The 22,881-nt window shown below is 42.9% G+C and overlaps 1 protein-coding gene across 1 annotated transcript in view; it reads left to right on the top strand.

The window, feature by feature from the left end:
* The first annotated feature begins 8,860 nt into the window (after positions 1 to 8,860).
* The window catches only part of tenm1 (teneurin transmembrane protein 1), a 161,143-nt gene continuing 147,122 nt past the window's right edge, over positions 8,861 to 22,881 (top strand). Inside the window, 2 exon segments of the mRNA XM_051072179.1 lie at positions 8,861 to 9,267; positions 22,295 to 22,566. Of these exon segments, the coding sequence (XP_050928136.1) occupies positions 22,350 to 22,566 (217 nt within the window). The 5' untranslated portion in view covers positions 8,861 to 9,267; positions 22,295 to 22,349.

The following is a 22,881-nucleotide window of genomic DNA, read 5'->3' as shown; positions in this document are numbered from 1 at the left end:
CATCCTTTGATTGGATTGCTTAGAAGTGGGTGTGGTTTAGAAAACAGTGCGCAACAGCTGGCCTTTACCCACACCTCCCTCACACACGTTGTTAGGTGTTAAATATTTGATAACTGACATCCAAACATATGCAACAAAGCTGCAAACATAGCTACCACAGCCCACAAGCCGATTGTCAACTACAGTTTGATTTAATAGGTAATGTTAGCTAGTCACTGCCTCTCGCCCAGAGTCAGCTGGGATTGACTCCCCCTGCTTGACCCTCAAAGGATAAGCAGTATAGATAATGGATGGCTGGAAGTTAGCGGCTCACCCCAAATCACATTTGATTGTGTTTATGTAAACACCCCCAAGTTTAAGAGTCAACAAATATATGTTAACATTTTACAAGGAGAGGAAAGGTATCAGGGGCACAGAAAGTAAAATGTATTATTCATTCATTTCCTCCTACCTTTAAATGATGGAAGGACAGGTTCACAGTTTTTCAAGTCTGTCTTAAAACAATAGTCAGGTGCCTGTATAGACTGTAACAGCTTTTGCTTCTGGCTCTTAATGACCATTGAGAGATTCCTGCTTCCAGTTTAAGTGACAGGGGATAGATCCAGTCATTCTTCACAGCAAAAATACATTTATACAATAGAGGGTTTACTGAAGATCATTTGAGCCTTTAGCAGCCTGAGTTAATCAAATCAAGTCAGTATTTTACAAAGTTACAGTTCTTTTTAGTACATAATTCTCCAAGGAACTCAAAGAGGGAATTCTGTACAAAAAAGTCTCTAACTTTGGAAGATTCCCAGTTGATTTGTCTAACTTCTTGTCTAACAAGAACTGTGGATTTTTTTTTAAAATTTATATTAAAAGTTATACATTCAAAAACCCAGTTAATCTGCTTCATAAGTTATTCAGGTGTGGTTTGAACAGATTTGATTGATTTCAGCCAACAACTTTGCCCCGTTCTATTGGTGTAAGGCCATGCCTGACTTCACATTTTTTCCAACTGATTCCCACCCATTTCAAACCACAGATAAGAGCACAAACAAAAACACAAATAAATAAATCTCTCTAAATAACATGATGTGCTCTGACTTTGGTAGGAAATAATGTGCTCATGAAGGACTCCATCACTCACCGCGAGAAGCTGACTGAGAAAATATGTTTTCAGGGTCTTTAAGTTGAGTAATCAAACTGTTTGGCACAAAACCACCTTTGTCAAAGGGTTGAAAACATCTCAACAGACCCATGCTGTTTTTGCAGTTGTTTATCTTTAATATGATAGTAGAGAGAAAAAAAGAGACAAAAACATCCTCCGTCTTGAAGCTTTGTAAAGAGTAGAAACACGATCATTCAGAGCTGGATTGGTAAGTCACACTGTTGTTGTTCTCTAACCCATCCACGTACTGCAGAATGCCTCAGAGTAATTTGGAGCCAAGGGCAGTCACAGCTGAATTCTCATTGTGATACATTGAAATACAAAATGGGTGCAAAAAGAACTTATCAAGAGCCTGGTGATATTTATGGGTTTCAGGCCTTGAGACCAAAGCATAGCTGAGAATTTTTTAAAGCTACATGAATTGTGACTTTTTGGTCAATGCATTATTAATCTGCATAAATAATTTTGATCCCCTGAAAAGAGGGTCCGTGAGCAAATTTCAGTTTGATTCATGGAAATTCTGTCGAGGCTCAATGAGTCATCTGATTTCAGCGAAAATCCCTTTTACTTAAAATTGGCAGTCCTAAACTTTAACCTCACAGCTATGGGGCATTTATGGTGGTGGCAAGGGGTTGGGGTAAACTTACCCTTCACTAACCAGGTCTTTCACTTTTTCGTTTGATATCTTTTTTTGTGATTTAGCCTTTGAAGCTGAAATGGTTAGTAGGTCGCTACATTTATCAATCAACAGAGAACTGATCTGCTGCTGATAATCAGTTATTTGTTTAAGAAGCCAGCAATCACCAATTTCTGTCAGTTTGCTGCTTTTCTTTATCTTAGTAGATTGAAAATTGAAATGCCTTTAGTGTTTTGCAGTATTGGTCAACCAAAACCAGTTGTCAATGTGACCTTGTCCTTTTAGGAAACTGTGAATTTCTCACTATTAATGTCATTTTCTAGATCAAAATTAATTGACTAATTGAGAAAATAACTGGAAGATTAACTGATAATGATAACAATGGGTCACTGCTGCCCTACATATAACATCTATATAATGTGTTGTATGTACAGGGCATGTTGTCTGTCATTATTAAATTAATCTTTTTTAATAATCAAAATGCATTTTAACCTTGTATTGTGGTTTGCTCAGCATTTGCTGTTTTAATTCATTTTAATTCGCTCTGTTAATGAATTGACTTGACAACAAAAGTGGAATCCATTTAGAGACTGTGGATCTGGGCCCAGAAAACATAAACATGATTTACTGCGCTCAGTCTTGATAAGATTCTTTACCACCACTATTATCTACAGTAACAGTTTGTGTGCTCATGCTCATAGCAATTGTGTCATCTCACAATGGAAATGTAAAGAGGGGACCTATTGCTCAAATTCTTGCAGGGCAGCTTGTACAACTGGTTCTACTCTCTCTGTGATTTTATGCTCTTTAAAAAATGATTGTTTGTCTCGCCACTTTCTGCAATTTGGTTTAATTTTTCACAGCTGTGAGTAGCTCCTCCATTTCATTTGTGCTTTGCATTGTGGGATAGTAGTGTCCATCAACAGCGCACTCGAATACAAGTGACTTTAGTATGCATACTGTTATCTTTGAGTATGTTTAATTTCAGCACTTTTCCAGTGTGAATGCACTGCATACTGAAAACCTGTTACAATTAGTATGTGGTATGGAATAGAAAAGCAGCATGTGTCTGGGTTTTTACTGCTGGATTTCAGCACCATGGACAGAGCTGTCTGGGTGTTGCTGTTCCTGCTGAAGCTCTGGGTCCTGAAGGGTAAATTCATGTTCCACTTGCCTCCACTACAGAGAGCCTGAGAGCACGGGTTAGCACCGCCACAGTGTCCCTAGAGCAGGTGGGGATTAAGTAAAATGCTCAAGGACACTTAAGCAAGGTAAATGCTTGCTGTCACTGTGGCTTGAGCTTAGGTCCTCAGGTTGAAAGATGGCTACTTTTCTCAGTGCGCGATGACGGCTTTATTAGATCATGCAGAAAGAGGGAGAAAATGAGGTGTGGAATTACAGTATTTGTTGTGCAGAAGATTTAAATCAACACCATTACCAGAATATGCTTGATATGTGTCTCCAGGACTCCCCAAGGACAGCACCCCGCTGACCAGTAATACCATTAATATTTTTTATCTTCCATGTGCTCTCATGTAATTACCCTTCTCCCTGAAGGCAAAACCTCCCTACTTGGCACTACCCTCCCGTGCTTCTCTTCCCTTGATTCAAACGCATAGAGTCGCACACATACACAAATAAAGACCCCTTTTAACAGCTGGGAAACTGCCAGCCTGTGTTTGTGTTGCTGCTGATAATGTGCCACCAGTATATTTGTCACCCCCACCCCCACCAACACCACCCGCGTCCCTACTCCGCAGGGAAATAGCTGTGCCAGCATATATACAGAGGCTACCCATGAGCATCAGTGCTGCACACATGTGGGATATCACATGCACTTGCAACCTTATACACATTCAGGTACATCAACAAGTACACCCTGTGGATGCTTGAATATGAACATAGCAAAATACATGCACACACACACACACACACACACACACTCTCATGGCCACCTGTTGAGAAAAAAAAAAATATAGAGAGAAGAGTATGTATTGAGTACAGCTGGAATAAATTGGCAGATGAGTGTGCTGTAACTGCTGCTTGTGCATACCAGTCTAATTTCCATTCAGATTTTACATTCATGTCTAATTAGGAATAGCTCTTTCTGTCTACTCATTATCAGTGTTTGACCTTTTGCTTTGGCTGTTTGAGAAGCTGAGCAGCAGTCGATGGGTGGCCAGTGATAATAGCTTGTCATTTAGCTCAACACATGCTGATTAAATAAGATAGGCCACGCTTATACTAGCTCATTGTTCCCAAAAGGCTCAGTCAATATGGAGCACCCAAACATAAAGATGCTTGGACAACAATATAGTTTCCACAAGGAGAGCGAGAACAAGGAAGACATAACAAGATCAAACAGTCCCTGTGCTTACTGGGACTTTTTCCCCCCTTTTAAAATTTCACCCAGTCTCCCTTATGCAAAGTCTCATTGGCATGAATTAATAATACCACTTCAAACAGATGCAAATTCATTGTACTGTGTCCTCTCCTGCTCTGACAAATGCTTAGGTATGTAGGCAGACTCCATCCGATTCTGTTGCTATGATTAATTCTCTCGAGAACGGGATGCCTATGCCAAAACTAGACTCTTATGGCCTTTTGAACCCCTAGATTTTACAGTGAGAATATTTACATAATGTATATTGATCCCTAGGACGCTGCAAAACAAGCTATGCGCTACATGTTTGTGCATTAAAATACAAGAGCAATGTTTAAGTATCTCTTAATTTAGCATATAAAAACAAGCTGTACACAAATATACATGAACACAGACAGAGACATGCACGACACGCACACAAATGTTGGCAGGAAAGTAGGTTCGGTATGTCTTTCATAAGCTGTATCTGTGTGTGGGCTGCTGTGGCATGCATAAAATATTATTTTCTCAACAACTCGAGGTTGTGGAGGAGTTAGTTCAGGAAGGGGTGGGAGAGAAGGCCAGGGGATATACAGTATTTGGGCAGCTGACAGCTGCGTGCATGTACGTCTGCGTGGGAGTCTTGGAAACGGGAGTGGGAGTCACTGGCGTTTGAAATGCAATGAGGTGCGTTTGAAAGGCGCTCCTGTCACAGGTAAGCAGGGTAGTGAGAGCAAGAAGTGTACGGTGATAAAAGGAGAAGAGAAGTGCCCATGCTTTAGGGTGGCATTCGGTATCTGAGGGCTTTTTGCACAGAGTGAGGAAAGCACTCAACACCACACACACCTAAATACAAAAGCCCCTGAAACATACACATACACTTTGATCCTTATGGGAACAATCCTCAGATTTTAGGGGTCCAAAGTAAAAAGCTTTTTTTTTTTTTCTTTCTTTCTTTCTTTTTTTCCTCCTGGTTTGGGGACCAAAGAGTGCATGCACGAGTGTGTGTTGGTGCTTTGTTTAAGCTCAGAACAAAGACGTGAATCCATTGCTCAAGGTGATTGAGAGATGCTCTTGATGTTCTCTTCACTTTCATGCATACTGTAAGGATAAAGATATGCCTTATAAATCAATAATTCCTGTATCACGTGCTCGCTGCTTGTCTCTGGCGCAGTGATGTCCTCGCCTGTATCATTCCATGTCCTCTGTAGTGCAATCTCCACCCGCTCTTCACTAGCTATTGAATGTCACAGCACTGCTGGTTAAAAATATTGCTTTCTCTCAAATCCTCCTCAGTTTATACATGTGGATTTAATGTAGAATTTATTAATGTCGTGCCCTTTCGGGGATATGACTAATTATGAGAGAAAGGCTTGGAGGAGAATGTGTCAGGGAGGTTAGGTTATATAGTTGTTTCATCTGTCAACACTTTGAAACTGGTTCACATCGCTCGCACATTAGTGCTCTCACTGTTGGTGATTAATCAATAGACACCTCTCCATGATTCCTTCTTTTCTTTCGTTTCTCAGATGGGAAATTGATGACAAGCTTAGAAAGAGGACAGCCTTTGAAACTGCTGTCAAAATGTATGTGTTTTGGTCGACAGATTATTCCGCCCTTCCAAAACACTTATCTGCCTCCCAAAAGTGCTAAAGTACCGTCTGAAAGTAGAAAAAAGTAATGATTGAAGATGAAAATACTGGATCCTTGCCCATAGGTTGAAGGCTGTAGAGGTGTAATTCGGTTGTGAATGTTTGGAGGAAATGTAAAATGAAATCTGTGAGAATTTATGGTTGTGGAAGCTCATGCATCGGAAAGGTCATAGCTCTGTCATTTAAAAAAAGATTTCAATAAATGGCTGCCTCTGTCTCCTGTGAGACAGTCGAGCTGTATGGCTGACTGGGTGGAGCCGGAGCGCTGGTGGAGAACAGAGGCTCAAAGAGTGATGGAGCACATCCCTAACACCCTTCCGGAGAAAGAATACCCTAGTTAACTCTTAACACCCCTGGAGAGCAAGCATCCACCACGAGGGCAGAATGATACTGTATCGCTGGTGCAGCTCGGCAGCATTGTTGATAGCACTGATCCAAGATCCCTCATTACTGAATGAGAGAAACCCCTTCAGCAACATCACCCTGGAGAGAGATGGAGCTAGACAGAGGGATTGAGGAGGAGAAAGGGGGAAAGAAATGAAGAGGAAAGTAGAAAAATAAAGAGGGATAGAGAGGGTGGCTTTTAGAAGAAGATTTGGTCAGGAAGATGGAGATGAGGGAGCAGGGGAAATAAAGGGGAAGATAACCAGGAACTCAGCGAAGAAAATTGCAGCAAAAGTATTGAGAGGATAATTGTTAGTTTCTAGTTACAGCATGCAAAGACAACCTTGTGTTCCATAGTGAGGATTGATCACTGGCCAATCGATAGCAGCCTACGAGGAACACCAAGTTCCAAGAAGAAAAACTGTGTTGGCTTTGCAGTTTGCATGTACGAGACTAAATAATGCTCATGGAAACTGCCTCCAGCTGTGAAGCTAAGTAGTGCAGGGATACTTAAAATCCAATATTACCGCTAAGGCTTGAAGTAGCATTAAGGTGCAGAGGCATTACGGATCCATCTCTTGTCTCATGACACTATGTAAAGTGTAATATATCCCAGCTCTTCGGCTTCTAACGGATGTGTCACATGGAACAAGCATGAGTTGCTTATAATCAGGGAGAGAGAGAAAAAAAAAAGCTTCCCATCAAAGTTATTCTCACCAGACTCCATTTTAGCATTCACAACAGCAACAGTGGCTTCCACTCTCACATCACTTTTATGGAGTACCAACTCTAAATCCACCTCTGCGCTCTCCTTGCCTCCCTATACGCTCAGCTGTGCTTGCATGTCATCCAAATAGGGCAGGAATAATTGGATCAGCAAACATGATCTTATGGAGATGGGGCTCTCCTATTTGTTTCCACTGACATTATTTTTTCTTTGTCAGATGAGATATTCTTTAATTAGTTTATGTCATTTTAATGCAATTTACATTACAATCTGATGACATCAGTTATAATGCAACTGACATTATGTCTGAAATGCACTCTGACCAGCACTATAGAGCATCTGTGGCTCTAATGAAGCTAATTATCAGATAAAATGTTGACTGGGTTTCCTCCACAAACTTCCCTTACCATGAACCTCTGTCTTAGGCATATAACACTAGAACATCAGAGATACAAAGCAGTGCTCTCCACTCTTGCTAGATATGAAATTTTACTTTCAATTCCACGTTCCATGTTTTTCCAGAAAAATAAGTGAGGGCTATGTCTCTCATATAGCAAGGCCAGCGCTCTTTCTCTCTTCACATCTATTATCTCTCCTCTGTAGACCATAATGATAAAAAAGACTCACAGTAAAACACTGTGACATTTCAAATCTCTGCATTGAGCTGGTTGTCAAGGAGATGTCTCAGTGAGATGTGTCGGGCAGAAGAGGAACTGCTCTTTTAAAACAGCGTTTACCCAGCCGCCGGAGGTGTAATGTGCCTGCCATTAGGACTCTGCAGGCAAACATGGAGTCACACAAACAGCTCTCCAGTGTGAGGCTGCCAGCTCAGAAAACTCCAGAGGTCTTCGAACCCCTGATCAAAATCCATTAACAGTCTTCTGCAGCCATTGTTCCAAGAAGCAGCACCCTGGCAGCCACATATTGACAACCCACACCCCAGATGGCAAACACAATGGTAATCTACGTCAGAGAAGCACACTTTTATCAAACAACCTCGGACCTTAAGACCACTTCCCTCCCTGTTCTCCCTTGGATCATTTAATTCTCTCTCTGCAGCTGCCGGACTTGCAGCCCCCATTTAGAGAGAACCAGTGATGAAACTGATGGAAAGTGCCAAAACCTATTGTTGATAAAAGCTGCGTGCTGCTGTGTTGTGTTGGGGGATATAGCAAGACAGGCTGAAAGGCAGATAGACTGAAGCAGCTGTCAAAATGGTTGTTTGTAGCCCCGCGCGGACTGTGCTTTGGGGAAATAATAAACTGCATCATTAGAACCCCTGTCATTCACAAGTTGTTTGTACCAGCTACCGACTGGCTGTAAATACCCACACCAATGCATCACACATGGAGCACAGGTCAGAATCATTAGGTGGCTAATTTAGCACAGAAAAACAGATCTGGTGAGATGATCTGCAGGTGTTATTAACAAACCAGGCCCACTGCTGCAATAAATTAGTGTCAGATTCCATCTCTTTATATGCACAGCACTGTAAATATCACATTTCCTTTGCTTTTTATCATCTGAGACTTTATATGATGACTCCTAACAGTAAAAAGAGCTTCTGTAATGCTTGTAAGTTGCTTTTATGATATGGGAAAAAATTGCGATAAAACTGCACCTCAGCAGCTCTCAGGCCTGTTGCTCCTGAGAATAAGATTTTTTTTTTTTTTTTTTGAAATATGCTGCTTAAATACGACCAAAGCAGCAACACTGGCAGAAAACACCAAACTTTCACCATTTTGGCTGAATTAATGAGTCAGCATTCCAGCACAGGACAACGGTGCAGCCATATGGCATCACCTGAATGAGTCTAACTAGTGATCCAGACGACCTCCTGACGAGAGAGAGCCTGTGCGTGTTTGTGTCTGTGGCCGGTCTGTGCCACACCCCCTTCTCCTCCGGTAAGGTGGTATGATCCAGGGATGCTGTTATAGCGGCACCGAGCCTCACCAGCAACAGCATCACCCGTCAGCCACCTCGGGTTCAACTGCGGCTAAACGCACCGCGCCGGGCTCCCTGACACACACACACACACACACACAGACACACACGGCACAGCGGAGCTGGCTCGCGTACAGCCCCTGAGAGGAGATCCCTTCCTCCTCGCACAAATCGTTTCGTCGTCCTCTATCGGCATTTGAGAGACGAGCATCATCAGCATCAGCACCGCCGCCTCGAAACTCAGACCAGCGGCAGGCACAGAAAGAGAGAGGTTTCTCATCCACAATTTCTTTTAGCAGGGGAACAGCGTCTCAAGTCACATTTCTACCGGGGGGGATTGCACAGCCTTCAGCATTTGCAGGCTTCTTATAGCATGGAATCGGACTAAAGGGATGGCTTTACGTCGGAAAGGTAAGCGGCACGCTCGGTTCTGGCCTTTTTACTGGGCTCATTGGAGGGAGAGCGGCTACAACGTTGCCTGGCTAAACGAGGCTGGGATGCTGAGACAACGTGAGTTCACAGGAAATGATTATTCTCAGCTGTTCAGATGTGCTGTGCGGTGTTGCGGTGGCCGAGGCATGTGTATGTGTGTGTGTGTGTGTGTGTGTGTGAGAACGAGAGGCAAAGGGAAAGAGATTCAGAGAGTGTATGTGCTTGTGTGTGTGTGTGTGTGTGTGTGTGTGAGTGTGAGTGTATGGTGCGGTTTTATGAAAATCAGTGCGCCTCCTTTGAAGCGGATGGATGCAGACTTTGTGCACACAAGCCCGTCTCTTAGAAAACCAGTCTAAATGATGATAATTCAGGTTACAGTTACAGAACAGCTCGCTGCCTCGCTTCGTGCGCGCGCGCGCGAGTGGTCGTGTCCGTTTTGGTTCAGCAACGCTCGCAGCCTTGAGTTGTTTTGCTCCAGTTCTGGGTCGTCCACTCCATCCCCATCAGCGCTAAGGTAGCCTAATGATGCCAACAGGGCCACTGGAGATCCAAGGGGGGTGGGGGGCCTGGAGAGGGTATAGATCTCCCTGACGCGTGCCTTCTGTCTTCCAACATCAACGCAGCCTACAGGGGCCCGGGCTGTAGACACTGGCCACCACCACCAGCCCAGGTCCAACAGGCACGTCAGGACACATCTCAACACTGTGTGACCCACTGCATTCTGCTGCTACATGTCAGTTTTTTTATTTTTTATTTTTTTTGCTACATCTCAACTTCTTTGCCCATCTGGAGGATGCTGCAGCTGTTCAAGCCATTCCTTAGCTACATTATTGAACTGCAAGGTATTCGCCTTCCCCACATTGGCAGTGTTCAAAAATGTGTGAGGGTAAATAATTAACAGCAGCAAATTCATTTTGATAAATCATAATTATTGTGAAGGCAGCGCAAATTGCACCAGGATGGATATGCTCCGATAGATTTAAATTAGACCTCCTCACTCCTCTCCTTCACAGCAGATTATAAATAATTGCCTGGAGTAGACCAGTGAAGGCATATTTCCAATAAATAAATAAGTAAATAAGCAAGACAAGTAAATAAATAATACATATTTCTGAGTAATTGTCCGAATATATTCTTCCATTAACGAGAAACTCCTAAAAGCATCCCATACTTTTCCCTGAATGGTTGGTTAATCTTGCTATACTTGACCGAGGAATGGAAAGGAGCTCTGTACCTTTCATTTGAAAATGCAAATGCATTGTAATCAGAAACTACAATTTGTCAATATGTCTAATACATGGATCTAATGCACTACTCCTCCAGCCACTGTGCACATCCTTCAGAGAACTGTATTGATGTTTGGATTGTTTCACCCATCAGGCATATACCTGCGTTCTACCATATTATTTTAAGATCGAAAAGAAAAGAAGAAGAAAAAAAAAACAGCTTTAATTACAAGCCCACAGACTTGAATGCAGTGTGTTCTGCTGGTGTAGCATTGTGTGTCACTGCCCTTATACCTGACGCTGCTCACAATGAAGAGGGCACCGTGTTTAATTCTTCCTCAGCTCGCGCATTATTGATAGTGATGATAAAAATGAGACAGTCTGTCTTTGCTCTTTGTGATTAATAGAGAGCATCTGTGCATGGAGGTTAGGTAATACACACACTCTCTCCCTCTGTGTCTCATACACACACACACACACACACACACACACACACACACAGACGAAGAACATGATGTAGATGTATGGGACCTGGGGAGGTTGATGATTGTAATCCTAGGTTCAGTTCTCCCACTGTACTTTACTGTAGTGTTGAGGGGCAGTGTGGCACAGCTGTGGACTGCTCGTACTATTGCCTGGTGAAGTGTATGTCTCTGTTTGTGTAAGCTTGTTATCTTCATGTGGATGATGTTTTTTTTGGCCCAGTAGGGCTTCTGCTTCAGAGGTGGTGATGAACAGTGATTAAGTGCATATTTTAAACAGCACACCCATTATGGCAACGCCTTCACAATTAGAGGACAGGTCTTTGAATTGAAATGTCACTCCACCAATTACATGTGTAGCACATGCCACTGATAAGGCATTGGCATTTCTGTCAGTCAACCAGCTAACCGCATGACTTATCAGTCAGTCAGATATTCAGGGTTTTACATTTCACCTTGCACTCTGGTTCCCCCCTCAGCAGCAGTTGTTGGTCAGCACTGGTCGCTGTATTAAAGATCTGTTTTGGGTGCTCCACACTCACTATCTTTTAATTTTCAGGCATGTTGTTGTTAAGTGGGGAGTACATATGGTGTTTTGGAAATCCAAAGAAGCTGCTCAGCTCTTTGGCTTGGAGTCCCGTCATTATTTCAGTGCAACTTCCTGACAATTTAGGCCCCGAAATGCTGATTGTTAGGATACTGGCAGTTTGCCTCAGCTGTCAGCGGATCCCATTGTCCTGAGTCAAGAAACCACCACCAAAAAAAAGAGAAAAAAAAGTGTTTGCTTGTGTCTAATAATTTGTGTTTTTCTGAGATTTGAGTGATATTGCATGGCCTTTGGATAGTGCAGTGCTGTGCGAGACAGCGGGGGAGTTCTTTTTGTTATCCTGCCCTGCATTATTTATGAATTTTCATTCCAGGAATGCAGTAGCCCCTGGCACTGTAATGCTCCTCTCTCCCATGGAATCGCTCGCACACTTCCCTTCTCCCCCTGCAAAACTATATTTCCTTAATAAAATTGGGGTCATGAATTAGTGAGAGGACAATGTGAAATGCATCAGAGGTTGTTTATAATATTGAGTACAACACTTAGAGCTGCAGTCAGAGTTTAAGTTCACAGACAATATGAGGCCCAGTGGGAGTTTTTATCCCCCTCTCCCTCTCTCCCTCCCTCCCTCGCTCTCTCTCTGCATGTCCATCATATGGTAAGAATGTAATTGCCAAAAAAGCAGAAAATCAGAGCGTTCGCCACCCTGCTGATAATTTCAAAGCAAAGCACCCGTGCCAGTCGGGTTTATCAGACTGCTGGACCACTAGACTTACACACACAAACACACACACATACACAGACAGACACTTAGAGATGTAACCATTGTACAACTTCAAATATTTACCTTCTTGCTGCAATGCTGCTTCATCCTCAAGAGGAATTGTTTAACAAATCCTGCAGTGCTAATTAGCGTTTCCTCCATTCATTCAGCTGTGGTCGGCTTCTGCAGTAAGGAAATTGCCAGCACTGCAATTTAAAAAAAAGTGTAATACAAAAGCTGTATAATCACCAAATTACCCCATAAAAATATCATATGGTAGTATAGGCCCAGTGTTTACACTTGTGTTTACAGTTAATGCACCAGCACTGCAAACCATTCCTGGCAATATGACATGTTCACAGATAATCAGCAGTGAATATTAGAAGCTTTGGTCCAATATATCGTCATTATTCTTACAAACTGATTGACAGCCATTTTTAAAAAAGAACAGTATCATGTTTTTGTAATAATGAACTCCTCTACAGACTGTGTAGTCTTTAATTTGTGCACGTACAGTATGTGTTTCATAATTAGCAGAATTTCTCTCAAAAGTAACATATTATGTTTTGGAACATAGATCTTTTTATTAATGAGAAATGTCTGTTTTCTTTCTCTTCTTTCAATGAAGTATGAGCACTTATTGGGTAAAAAATATTTTTCCCATCCACTAGCTTTTTTTTTCCCTTTCTTTTTTTGTGAAAGCCACATCAGTCCCCCTCTGTCTTTTTTCTCCTTATGATAAAGTATCAAAATACAATACCGTTTATTTTAGTGTTGAAACCTAAAGTGGGACCAACAGCAACAGAGGGAGGGACAGAAATAATATCAAAAACTAAAATCACCTTCAGTCACCAGTGCTGCAAATACACACACACACACGCACACACACACACACACACACACACACACACACACACACACGCACGCTGTTACATACAGTAGATGCCCGAGGCGTTCTTCTTTCAAGTATTTGGCTATGCCTCCATTGGCATCTACAGCCCTCTATTCTTTCTTGTGTTCTTCCATTGGGCTATGGGCAAGAGTCAGGAACTATATTGAGCTGAATAAAGAGCACGGTGTTATGTGAGATTTGTATTGTGAAAAATGCAATCACAGCCTCCCTTCACACTCCTCCACCTTCAAACTCGCCCTCCCTCCCACCCCCAGGCCCCCCCACCTCCCTTCCTTTCAAATTCTAGTCAGAAGACAGAAGGATCAGAGCCACAAGAGGCTTACTGGTCAAGCCCACTCTACTTCTCTTTAAAATATGAGATTAATTTGTCAAGAGGGGTGTGTGTGTGTGTGTGTGTGTGTGTGTGTGTATGTGTGTGTATGTGTGTGGAGAGAGGAGTGCTGATGGAACTCACCTAGCTAGAGGGCTGAGACAGAATGACGATGATTTAAGTGAATGGTTATTGTGAGGACTTTGCTTGTGTTGTTGTACTGGACTGTATGATGTATAGGGCTGCAAGGAACAATTATTTTAATTATTAGACATTCTCTAAAATTTGAAAAATGTCCATTACTAGCTCCCATAGTCCAAGGGGATGTCTTGTTTTGTTTGTCCAGCAGTCTAAAAAAACAGATAATATTCATATTTGAGAAGCTGAAACCAGTGAAAGGATGTCCTGTTTGCCTGAAAAAATTGCTTATTTTTAATCGATTATCAAAGTTGTTATTTGCCTTCATTTGCAGAGTGTTTATTTTATTTTGTCCATCCACTCTGTAGACATATGCGTTTTATTCTGTTGGACTGCCACGAGCTTTGTACAAAACACATGAAGCACGAAAAACTGTGATATCTTAAGTAGGCACACACACATCTATAGTACACACACACTCACACGCACACTTGGCACACCAGCTCACTCACAAGCACACACAGAGAAAGCCGATGTACACCTACAGGGACACATTTTTCACCGTGAAATTTTTATTAATCAAGTCAGTGGACAACTTTAGAAGAAGTAAAATCAATTTTTGTTTCTTCCCCAATTTATTACCACATAAATTGTCCTTCACTTCAAAGTGCAGGCCTTGGCACTGGTGTCAAAATAATTAAGTTAAAATCCATTATATTTGCGTTGATTTTATCCTGCTTTTGTTGACACAAAGGACACAAAGGGAAAAGTCTGCGCCGGCCAAGCTTTTACCGACAAGACGTACGGCATCGTCTCACCTTCAGTTAAATCAATACTGGGAAATTATCTGGGAAGGATTCAAAGAAAATCAGTTCCGTCAGATATTCAGATAGACCACCTGAAGACATTTGATCATTAAACTGCCCACAGTCCCGACAGTAGCTACTGTAACTAAGTGATTGGAAGCGAGTTGACCACACACTTGCTGCATATTAGCCTCCAAGAAAACATCAACAAGACATTATACACCTACATTTGCACTTCAAGACCATGATTAATATCTCAATATGACTAAGTTGCATCTGCAGCTTTGTTGTACGTCTATGAAGTGATTTATTTAGCAACATAAAACACAGTGATGGTATACTGTACATCTCTCCTCTAAACGAGTTCATCTATTTCCTGCTGACTGGTAAATAGCCTCATGTGTATCATCAGTAATATTCATAGCTCTACTTTCTAGATGATCATGAATTATTAAGTCATAGAAAAGATGAATAGCTCCAAAATGGTGCTTGATGCATCTCTGCTGGAAGCCATGTTTTATACAATACAGTACAATATAATACAGTACAGTTGAGTTCAATATGTTTTGCAGTACGTTGCAGGGGAGTTGTTTTGTTGTTAAGGTTTAATTTCAGAATGAGTCTTGATCCACCATGAACTCTGGGATGTATTTCAAGTGTGCGTATCATCGCCCAAATTGACTTCTAACTGTAGAGACACATATTCTCAGCTGATTGCCAGCCAAAATGCCAAGCCAAACTGCACAAAGAAAAATGATTTGAGCAAAGAAATACCCAATATCCACTCCAAGAAAATCATGGCAGCTGTGTGCCGCCATTTTTTTTCTTGAATAAAGCAGACCTAATACATGTTGTCTGCAGATGTAACAATCCTGAAATCCCAGATTTTACAGCAGGTATTGCATGTCATCCCAGCCCAATGTGCCTGGAAAAGGAATTGTTTGGAAAATTCATATTTTGTTCTCTTTAATGTGCTCAAAAGACACAATGATTCATCTGACAGGCAGCGAAATGAGAAATGCAAATTGTTAAGGGACATGCCCAGTGTAGTTTTGCCTAGCAAATGTTTAGAAAGAAAAAGCTGCAATGGAAAATAAGGCACAGGATAAATGAAAAAACAAAGCACGATACAGTATATGATATTGAAGATAAAAGTGCTTAAAATGACTCCTTGCCTTTTCCTAACTGCGAATACATTTTACAGTGTGTGCTATTGATTTGAAGCTTAAATGATTTGTTTATCTAGAAAACTGTGACTCCTCTTTTCACTGATATGCATCTCACACTTGCAGTAGGGCTGCTAGACCTTCAGGGCTGAAAACATCACTTAGATTTCTAACCACACATTCTCCAGTGAATGCTTGAATTCTCTGCATTTCTCTGAGAGCGTGGTTAACCAAACTGTATACCATAACCTTGAGGTGCATTTATGTTGTTCTACCCACTGAGTAGACATATGGATGGAATGTTTTCAGCCTCCACACATCTTTGTCTCATCAGCTCACAAAAGATCACCACTAGGACCATAGTTTGTTCCCGACTGAGTGTTGCTGCCTTTCTCAAGATGCATTTTCCTGCGCAGAGCCGCTGAATTCCATCTGTGTCCTTAGCCCGCAAGAGGACAGGGGATTCAGAGAGGAGGTGAAAGCTGAGAACAGATCTGAGGAGCAGGAGGAGCCACAGGGAGCACTCTGGACTTTCAGAGTGGGAACCTCACAAAATTCTCCTCCTCTTCATGCACATCACATTGTAACGGTGTAGATTGAAGATTAGCCCACTTAGAATTCCAAAATCAATCTGCAATGCTGCTCAACAGCTACTACTAGATCTTTTCAGCTACTCCTCTGCAGGGCTCATTATCTTTACTCACTCATTTCTCTGTAATCAACGGCTTCATAAAGGGAGATGCGCAGGAAATACTGTCTAAATCGCTAATCACCAAATCCAATTTCTGGAATCAATGGCATTGATGTATCAATTAATTCTGCATCTATAATGCTGCCACTTTGCTTTGCTTTGGGTGTTGGAGGTTTTAGCGGTCAAACACATTATTGAAAGAGGCTTTTTACCAAGCAGTGGCTGATGCTGAGAGCTTAGGAGGTTGTCAGTCTTGATGTAAAGCTTTATTTGCAAAGCGAGTTAGTGTGAACAGCCTTTTAGTCCTGCTAGGAGGACAGTGACATGTATTTATTTTGCGAGAGAGGAGGAATATCAAATGTGTTGAATAAGGCTTTGCCTTGTCAGGAATATTGATTAAGTGGTTTTGGGTGGTGTCTCTCGCTCTGTGTGTGTGTCTGCGTGTTTGCGGTCAAATGCCTGCGTGCTCCTCGCATGTGAATGTAGCGTTGTGCATGTGAAAGCACATGCGGGGGCATGCGTGCTGGTGCATTTACTCATCCTTTTTTTGTGTTTTTTTGTTTGCTCCTGGGCCTTCTAGGGAATGAACAGAGGGCTTTTAGATCAGAGAGAGGGAGTAGAGGTGGATATCATGAAAAGAAACTAGTAGTCAGGTAAGAAGCAATAGGGGAAAAAAAAACCTCTACCTTAGTCGAGATCTGAAAGAGAGAAGAAAAGTTTTAACTGTAGTCGAGATATAAAAACGGCCTTTGAAAAGTTAAAGCTTTGCTACTCCCTCGCTCTAGGCCACATTCAGAGGGCATGAATAGTGTAGAACCTTATGGATTTCTCCATGCTGCTCAGGCATGCTGTGCTGATGTGGGATTTGACCCATGTTCACTATAAATAGTCAAATAGGTCCAGGATGGTTTCTCAGCTCCTGACATCTGACAGGAACTGATCTGTGGACACACACACGCGCGCAATGTGTTTGGTTCTGCTTCTTGGTCATGCTCTCTTTGCGACACAAGTGGGCACACACTACGCTATTGTGTCACCTATATGACTTGCTTTGGACATACATGCATTAACCTTGGGTGGTGGAAGGCAGCGCAATGGAGGCTGAATGGTAAAGACACTGCAGTAACACTGAGATACAGCAAGCAAGGTTTTTCACAACCTGGTTTTTACTGAACAGGCTTGTGAAGACTGTATTGGTTCTCCAGGACATGTGGGTGTTCAAGTGTGTTGTTTGTTGGTTAGCGTGAATGTTATAAGTGTGTGTAGGCACAAGGGCACTGACTGTGTGTCAGTTTGTGGCTGATTGTCAGTATGTGTCTCATCTTTGAATCTTATCGGGGTACTGTATGTATGGTGAAGTCCAGGCTCGTGTGTGTGTGTGTGTGGGTACACATTACAGTATGTGTTCTGCTGGTAAACTCGGCATTAGCAGCGAGAGATTTCAGGCTTGGTCAGCTATGAAAGCACAACTACGTGACGAGAGTGCTGCCGCCGCCCACAGATAGCTAGCCCTTATCCACTAATTAAAATCCTCTATCACTCCATGTCTCACTTAGCAATCTCTCTATCCTTCAATTCCTCCCATTTTCACTGTGAACACTCTCCATCTCTCATTATCTATCCATCACTCTCTTTATCCTCCTTCTCCATTCATCCTTCGCTCCTACCCATCCCCGGGCCTCCCAGTGGGCGGTGTATTGTTTTGTTGTGTTTCAGGTGGTTTAGGTATAACAGGGTCCTGTGGGTCCTTCAGGGCCTCTCAACTGAGGTGTCCCTGTCATATGCCTGAGGAGCCTTGCTGGTGCTAACGAATGGAACAGATAGATTTTTAAGCCCTATCCTTCCCATCTCTTTTCCCGCAGACACACATACACACCCTCACTCCAGGAGAGGCGTCTCTCTCTGACAGCTCACTGTTTACTCCCGTAGGACCTGTAGCCTGGATCTGCATTTGCAGCTACAGACTGTGCCTCCATGCCTTCTGATGATTAAGCCATCGTAATGGTAGACAAAATGAAAAAGCTGAAAACAGCACCAGGATTGTTATGACTTCACGTCGGAGCATCCACTGCGACAACTTTATGCTCTAGCGTGAATACATTTCTCAAGGTTTCTCATCGTCATTCCTGTGGCTTGCGAGGCCTGTGTAGTGAGTGGGATTAGCTCGTCTCTGTGCAAACAAGCTTCTTGGAAACGTGTAAAGGCCAGAGCTAACAAAGAAAGTACCTCCCTAGTCACTGGGGGTCTCCAGGCTGTTATGAAAATAAGACCTTCTCTGCATGCTAGAAATGTATTTGTAATCCTGGAACTATACTGTATCAATAATCTTAGGAGCTAATATTGTTGGATGGCACTCTGCTCTCCCCATCCTCGTTGTTTATTTACCGAATGTGAAACTCAATTTCTCTGCCTCTGCCTGGCCCCAATCCTCTCTCTGCCTCTCTCCGTTTTCCATTTCGCATGCTCTCTCTTCCTGTTTGTCATGATTTCAGCACATTCATTTGAGATTGGAAAGTGGAAATCAGTTTTGACTTGTCCTCACGGTCCTTGCCTTTACACATGACGATCTCGGCTGCGCCGTTTGTGTGTTATTGTTGCTGGTGTCAGACATCTTAAGGACCCCGCCCCTCTGGAGATTGGACTTGGAGCATAAATCCTGTTTAAAAGCAACTGTGTATGTGAACCTCTGTCACTTCTCTAAGCAGATTTAAAAAAAAAAAAAAAAAAAAAAAAAAAAAAAAAAAAAAAAACAGCCCGCTGTTCTATGGTTTCACTGTTTGAGTAAATGGATGGATGGAAGGGGATCAAGTGGGTGAAGGGTCCCATTAGATATTATTGCAACTGTGTAGCTATGGATTATCACTCCCATGTGGTTGTATATGTGTATGATTGTGTGTTTGTGTGTGTGTGTGTGTGTGTGTGTGTGTGCGTGTGTGAAAGAGGGATTGATAAGAGACAGAAAGAAAAGGAGTTGGTAGTGGATGAGGGGAGGAGGGGGTGGCAGTGTAATGCGATGCATGTGTTTCACTCAGCGTTGTCACTTTGTATTAATTTTAAACCAAGTGGTGAAGAGTTCATTACACACTGATGAATTATAGATTAGAGTTAAATTAGAAATAAAATTGCACAATAACATATACATACATTGTCACTGCATACAACCACTCACTGTTAATCGGTCGGTAGCACAAACAAGCTCACATGAGATGTGGCTCAAATTTTCAACCGTGTCGTTACAGCTTTTTTTTATTATTATTTTTTTGCTGGATTTTGTGACAGCAGTCTATCAGTAAATGAGTATTCCATTGAACATACATACGCTGCAGTACTGTGGTTAATACAGTAGGTTGGAAGGCATTAATCATTGAAGTCTATGAATTTTACATATTTTGCTCTCGCACAGAGATGATTAAGATCAGTTGTTAGTCACTTGCAGTATAGTGATGCAATCAGTTAAGCACTTAGACAGCCTGACTAGGGGATCCCTCAGTGCACCGTGTAGCCCCTTTGACAGCCCCCTGCTCGACACACGCATAAAAAAATGATGAGAAAGATGATACAAATGTTGTAGTGAAGGTTTTGAAGATTTGGGTATTAAAAATTTATTCTAGCATGATGCTAATTATTCTAACATCCTCAGACCTTTCCTGGGCCATCCTTGTGTGTTCTCTAGCAACCCATTGAGAAGCTATGGTGCCTGCAATGCCCCAAGGTGGTCATTCCTCAATTGTAAATCTAGGCTGGTGTTGTGCTCGGGTGGCACATTCTAACTTGTCCTACAGAACACCCATGTGTCTTGTTTGAAGTGAGCTTGGCTCTAGGAAACAACCTCCAGGTTTTGACATCAAAACCAAGAATCAAACCCCCTAATGGGCACCCCACTGTGGGCTAGAATTAGCGGGAATAACCCCCGCCAGCAGGCTTACTTCACTAAATGCAGGCGCCTCCGAGGATGAGATGGAGAGTGGAAAGTGTGTAAGGTAGGGGAGGAAGAGCACAGATGAGAGGGAAGGAGGAGGGGAGAGCTGAGGTGGACTGGTACACGAATAAGGGATGGTGAAAGAGGAGTGGAAAACAGGGGAAGGGATTAACCAGGAGAAGGGTGTGTTTTAAAGGAAACCAGTCAGTATTTCACACTGCACACGTCAATATACAAGCAGGTACTACATGTACTAAGCAAACTGTTCACCAGACGGATCATGCAAGTGCGCATACATGACGGTGCGAACAAGACGGTGCTCCCGTGTGCAGGACTGCATGCTTTCATTCTTGCGTGTAAGCGTGTGACAGACATAAAACGGGACAGAGAGCCTCTGTAGAGAGAGACAGCAGTCAGTGCCTGCAGCAAGCTCAGAGCTCTCAGGGTAATGTATACTCGCTCCTCGTCGTACCAGAGAGAAGGTGACACCAGTCAATCCCATTCTGACAGGGCAGCTGAGATAATAGCAGGCTTTGATTCCTTGCAATAACTCCTGCCAATCAAAATGAAAGGCATCGTGATTGCAGGGAACCACAAGTGTGTGCGTGTGTGTGTGTGTGTGAGTGAGTCATAGTAGCTTACAGTATGCTACAGTAATGCTAAGATAATTGGATACAAAGTGTGTTTCTTGTATTTTAAATGCTTTGTTATGCTTTGTGTTATCATTAAAGATGGAACACGAGACAGTTGGAGGGAGACACAAGTGCAGAGCTTTTACAGATCATCTGCGCTATGATAATGTCTGCAGGGGGTTGCGGGTGTGTGTGTGTGTGTGTGGGATGAACGTGGCCCATTTTTTGACTGTTTGCTGTCAGGGGTCAGTGGGCGGTCTGTGTGTGTGTGTGTGTGTGTGTGTGTGTGTGCGCGTGCGTGTGCATGCAAGCTCGTGTGTTCATGCAAACTGGTCCATGCTTGTGCATGCTTGTGGGGAATGAGGAAGGTGAGCGCGAGGCCAGGGGAAGGAGTCTTTCACGTGGAATAAAAGCATCACTGCAGTCGGTAGAAAGGTCAGCTGTAAACTTGTATCAGACTACTGGTGATCACCCTGTGCTGCAGATCTCTGAGGTATTGAGCAGGCACGCTCTAATGGCTTTGATATATGGACTACAGGACTCCCTGAAGAGGTCAATACCATAGCACTTTGTCTCTATGAGCAATGACCCTCTCAAGCTCCATTTAGAAGCTTTATATCTGCAGGAAATAGGCTGGAAAGGCCTCAGGCAGGGCACGTTGAAAGAGAACTAATATGAATGAAGTATTTTCTAATCACTTCTTCTGTGCTCTAATCGTTGCCTCAATCAATCATTAGTTGCAGGCGGTATAAGCATATTGCGCTGGACATTATCAGAAGTAGATTTTGATGTGGTTGAGAGAAGAACAAGAGAATATGAGCTGAATAGAGCTGATTTATCACTACTGTATTTGAGAGGGCAATGACACTGTAAAGTCTGGTATCTAATAGTGTTTCATCATTACTTCAGGATCTAGTGAGTCGCAGCGTTTAATGAGAGTGACAGATATGAGGCTTGGCAACAGATTTGTTGATTTATCTGCAACTTGTCAATGGTTGTCTGTAAAAGAGAGATAAAGCTTACAGTAGATAGAGAAAACAGAAACCACAACTGACAGAACAGAGCTGTGTTTGATTTTGGCCAATTTCTCTTCAAATGCATCTGGACATAATGGCCACCATCGCGGTCCCTTCTGAGTGTATTGATTTGGAACTAACCTTTGGTGTGAAATATGAAAGAAGCCAAATACTGTTTATGAATGTCTGCCGTAATTGGAATGAGCAGATGCTGCAATATTGTTCCACTGTGCTCAATAACAGACTTCTTGTGCTATTTTTCTCCTCTACCCTGTCTGTTCTATCCCCTGTTTCCTTTCATTTTCCTCCACCGGCCCATCCCTCTTCTTCCCCACTGTCCTTGCTGCCTTTCCCCTCTCCCCTCTCGCCCTCCATTCTTTTTCTCCCCTGCTTCCAGACTCTGTGCTCTGTGCTGTGGCTGTGCTGAGTGACTAAGTGGAGCCCTTCAAGCCATGGAGGAGATGGACAGTAAACCCTACCAGCCATTGTCTAAGGGGCGCCATGAGATGGAGATGTCCTATACCAGCTCATCTGACGAGAGCGAGGACGGCCGCGCCCACCACCGCTCCTACACTTCACGCGAAACCCTGCCCGACTACACACACGAGCTGCGCCTCACCCTCGGTTCACACCGGGAGAGACAGAGCAACTACAGCCAAGCCCAGCCAGGTACCACACTCGCAGCATCCTCAGGCTGGATGGGTTTACATGTAAATATACGTCCACTTTTGCACAGTTACTGTATGTGGAAGCAAATGGATACTGACACAAAAAGACACACTTATAGGCAGACACACACACACACACACACATACACAGAGGTCTTTAAAAGGGCCTATGTGAATTACCTATTACAGTCCACAATGAGCCAGAAGGACAGTCGGAGGCAGCCAATTACCTCTTCTCCACGGAGGTGATATTTCTCTCCCACAGCTAAAGTAGGTCAACCCCAAACCTCTCTGGCCTCACCTGGGGTGGAACACC

Source organism: Lates calcarifer, linkage group LG8 (assembly GCF_001640805.2).
Source record: "Lates calcarifer isolate ASB-BC8 linkage group LG8, TLL_Latcal_v3, whole genome shotgun sequence".
NCBI classification, from domain to species: domain Eukaryota; kingdom Metazoa; phylum Chordata; class Actinopteri; family Centropomidae; genus Lates; species Lates calcarifer.
This window is presented reverse-complemented; position numbering and strand designations above follow the sequence as displayed.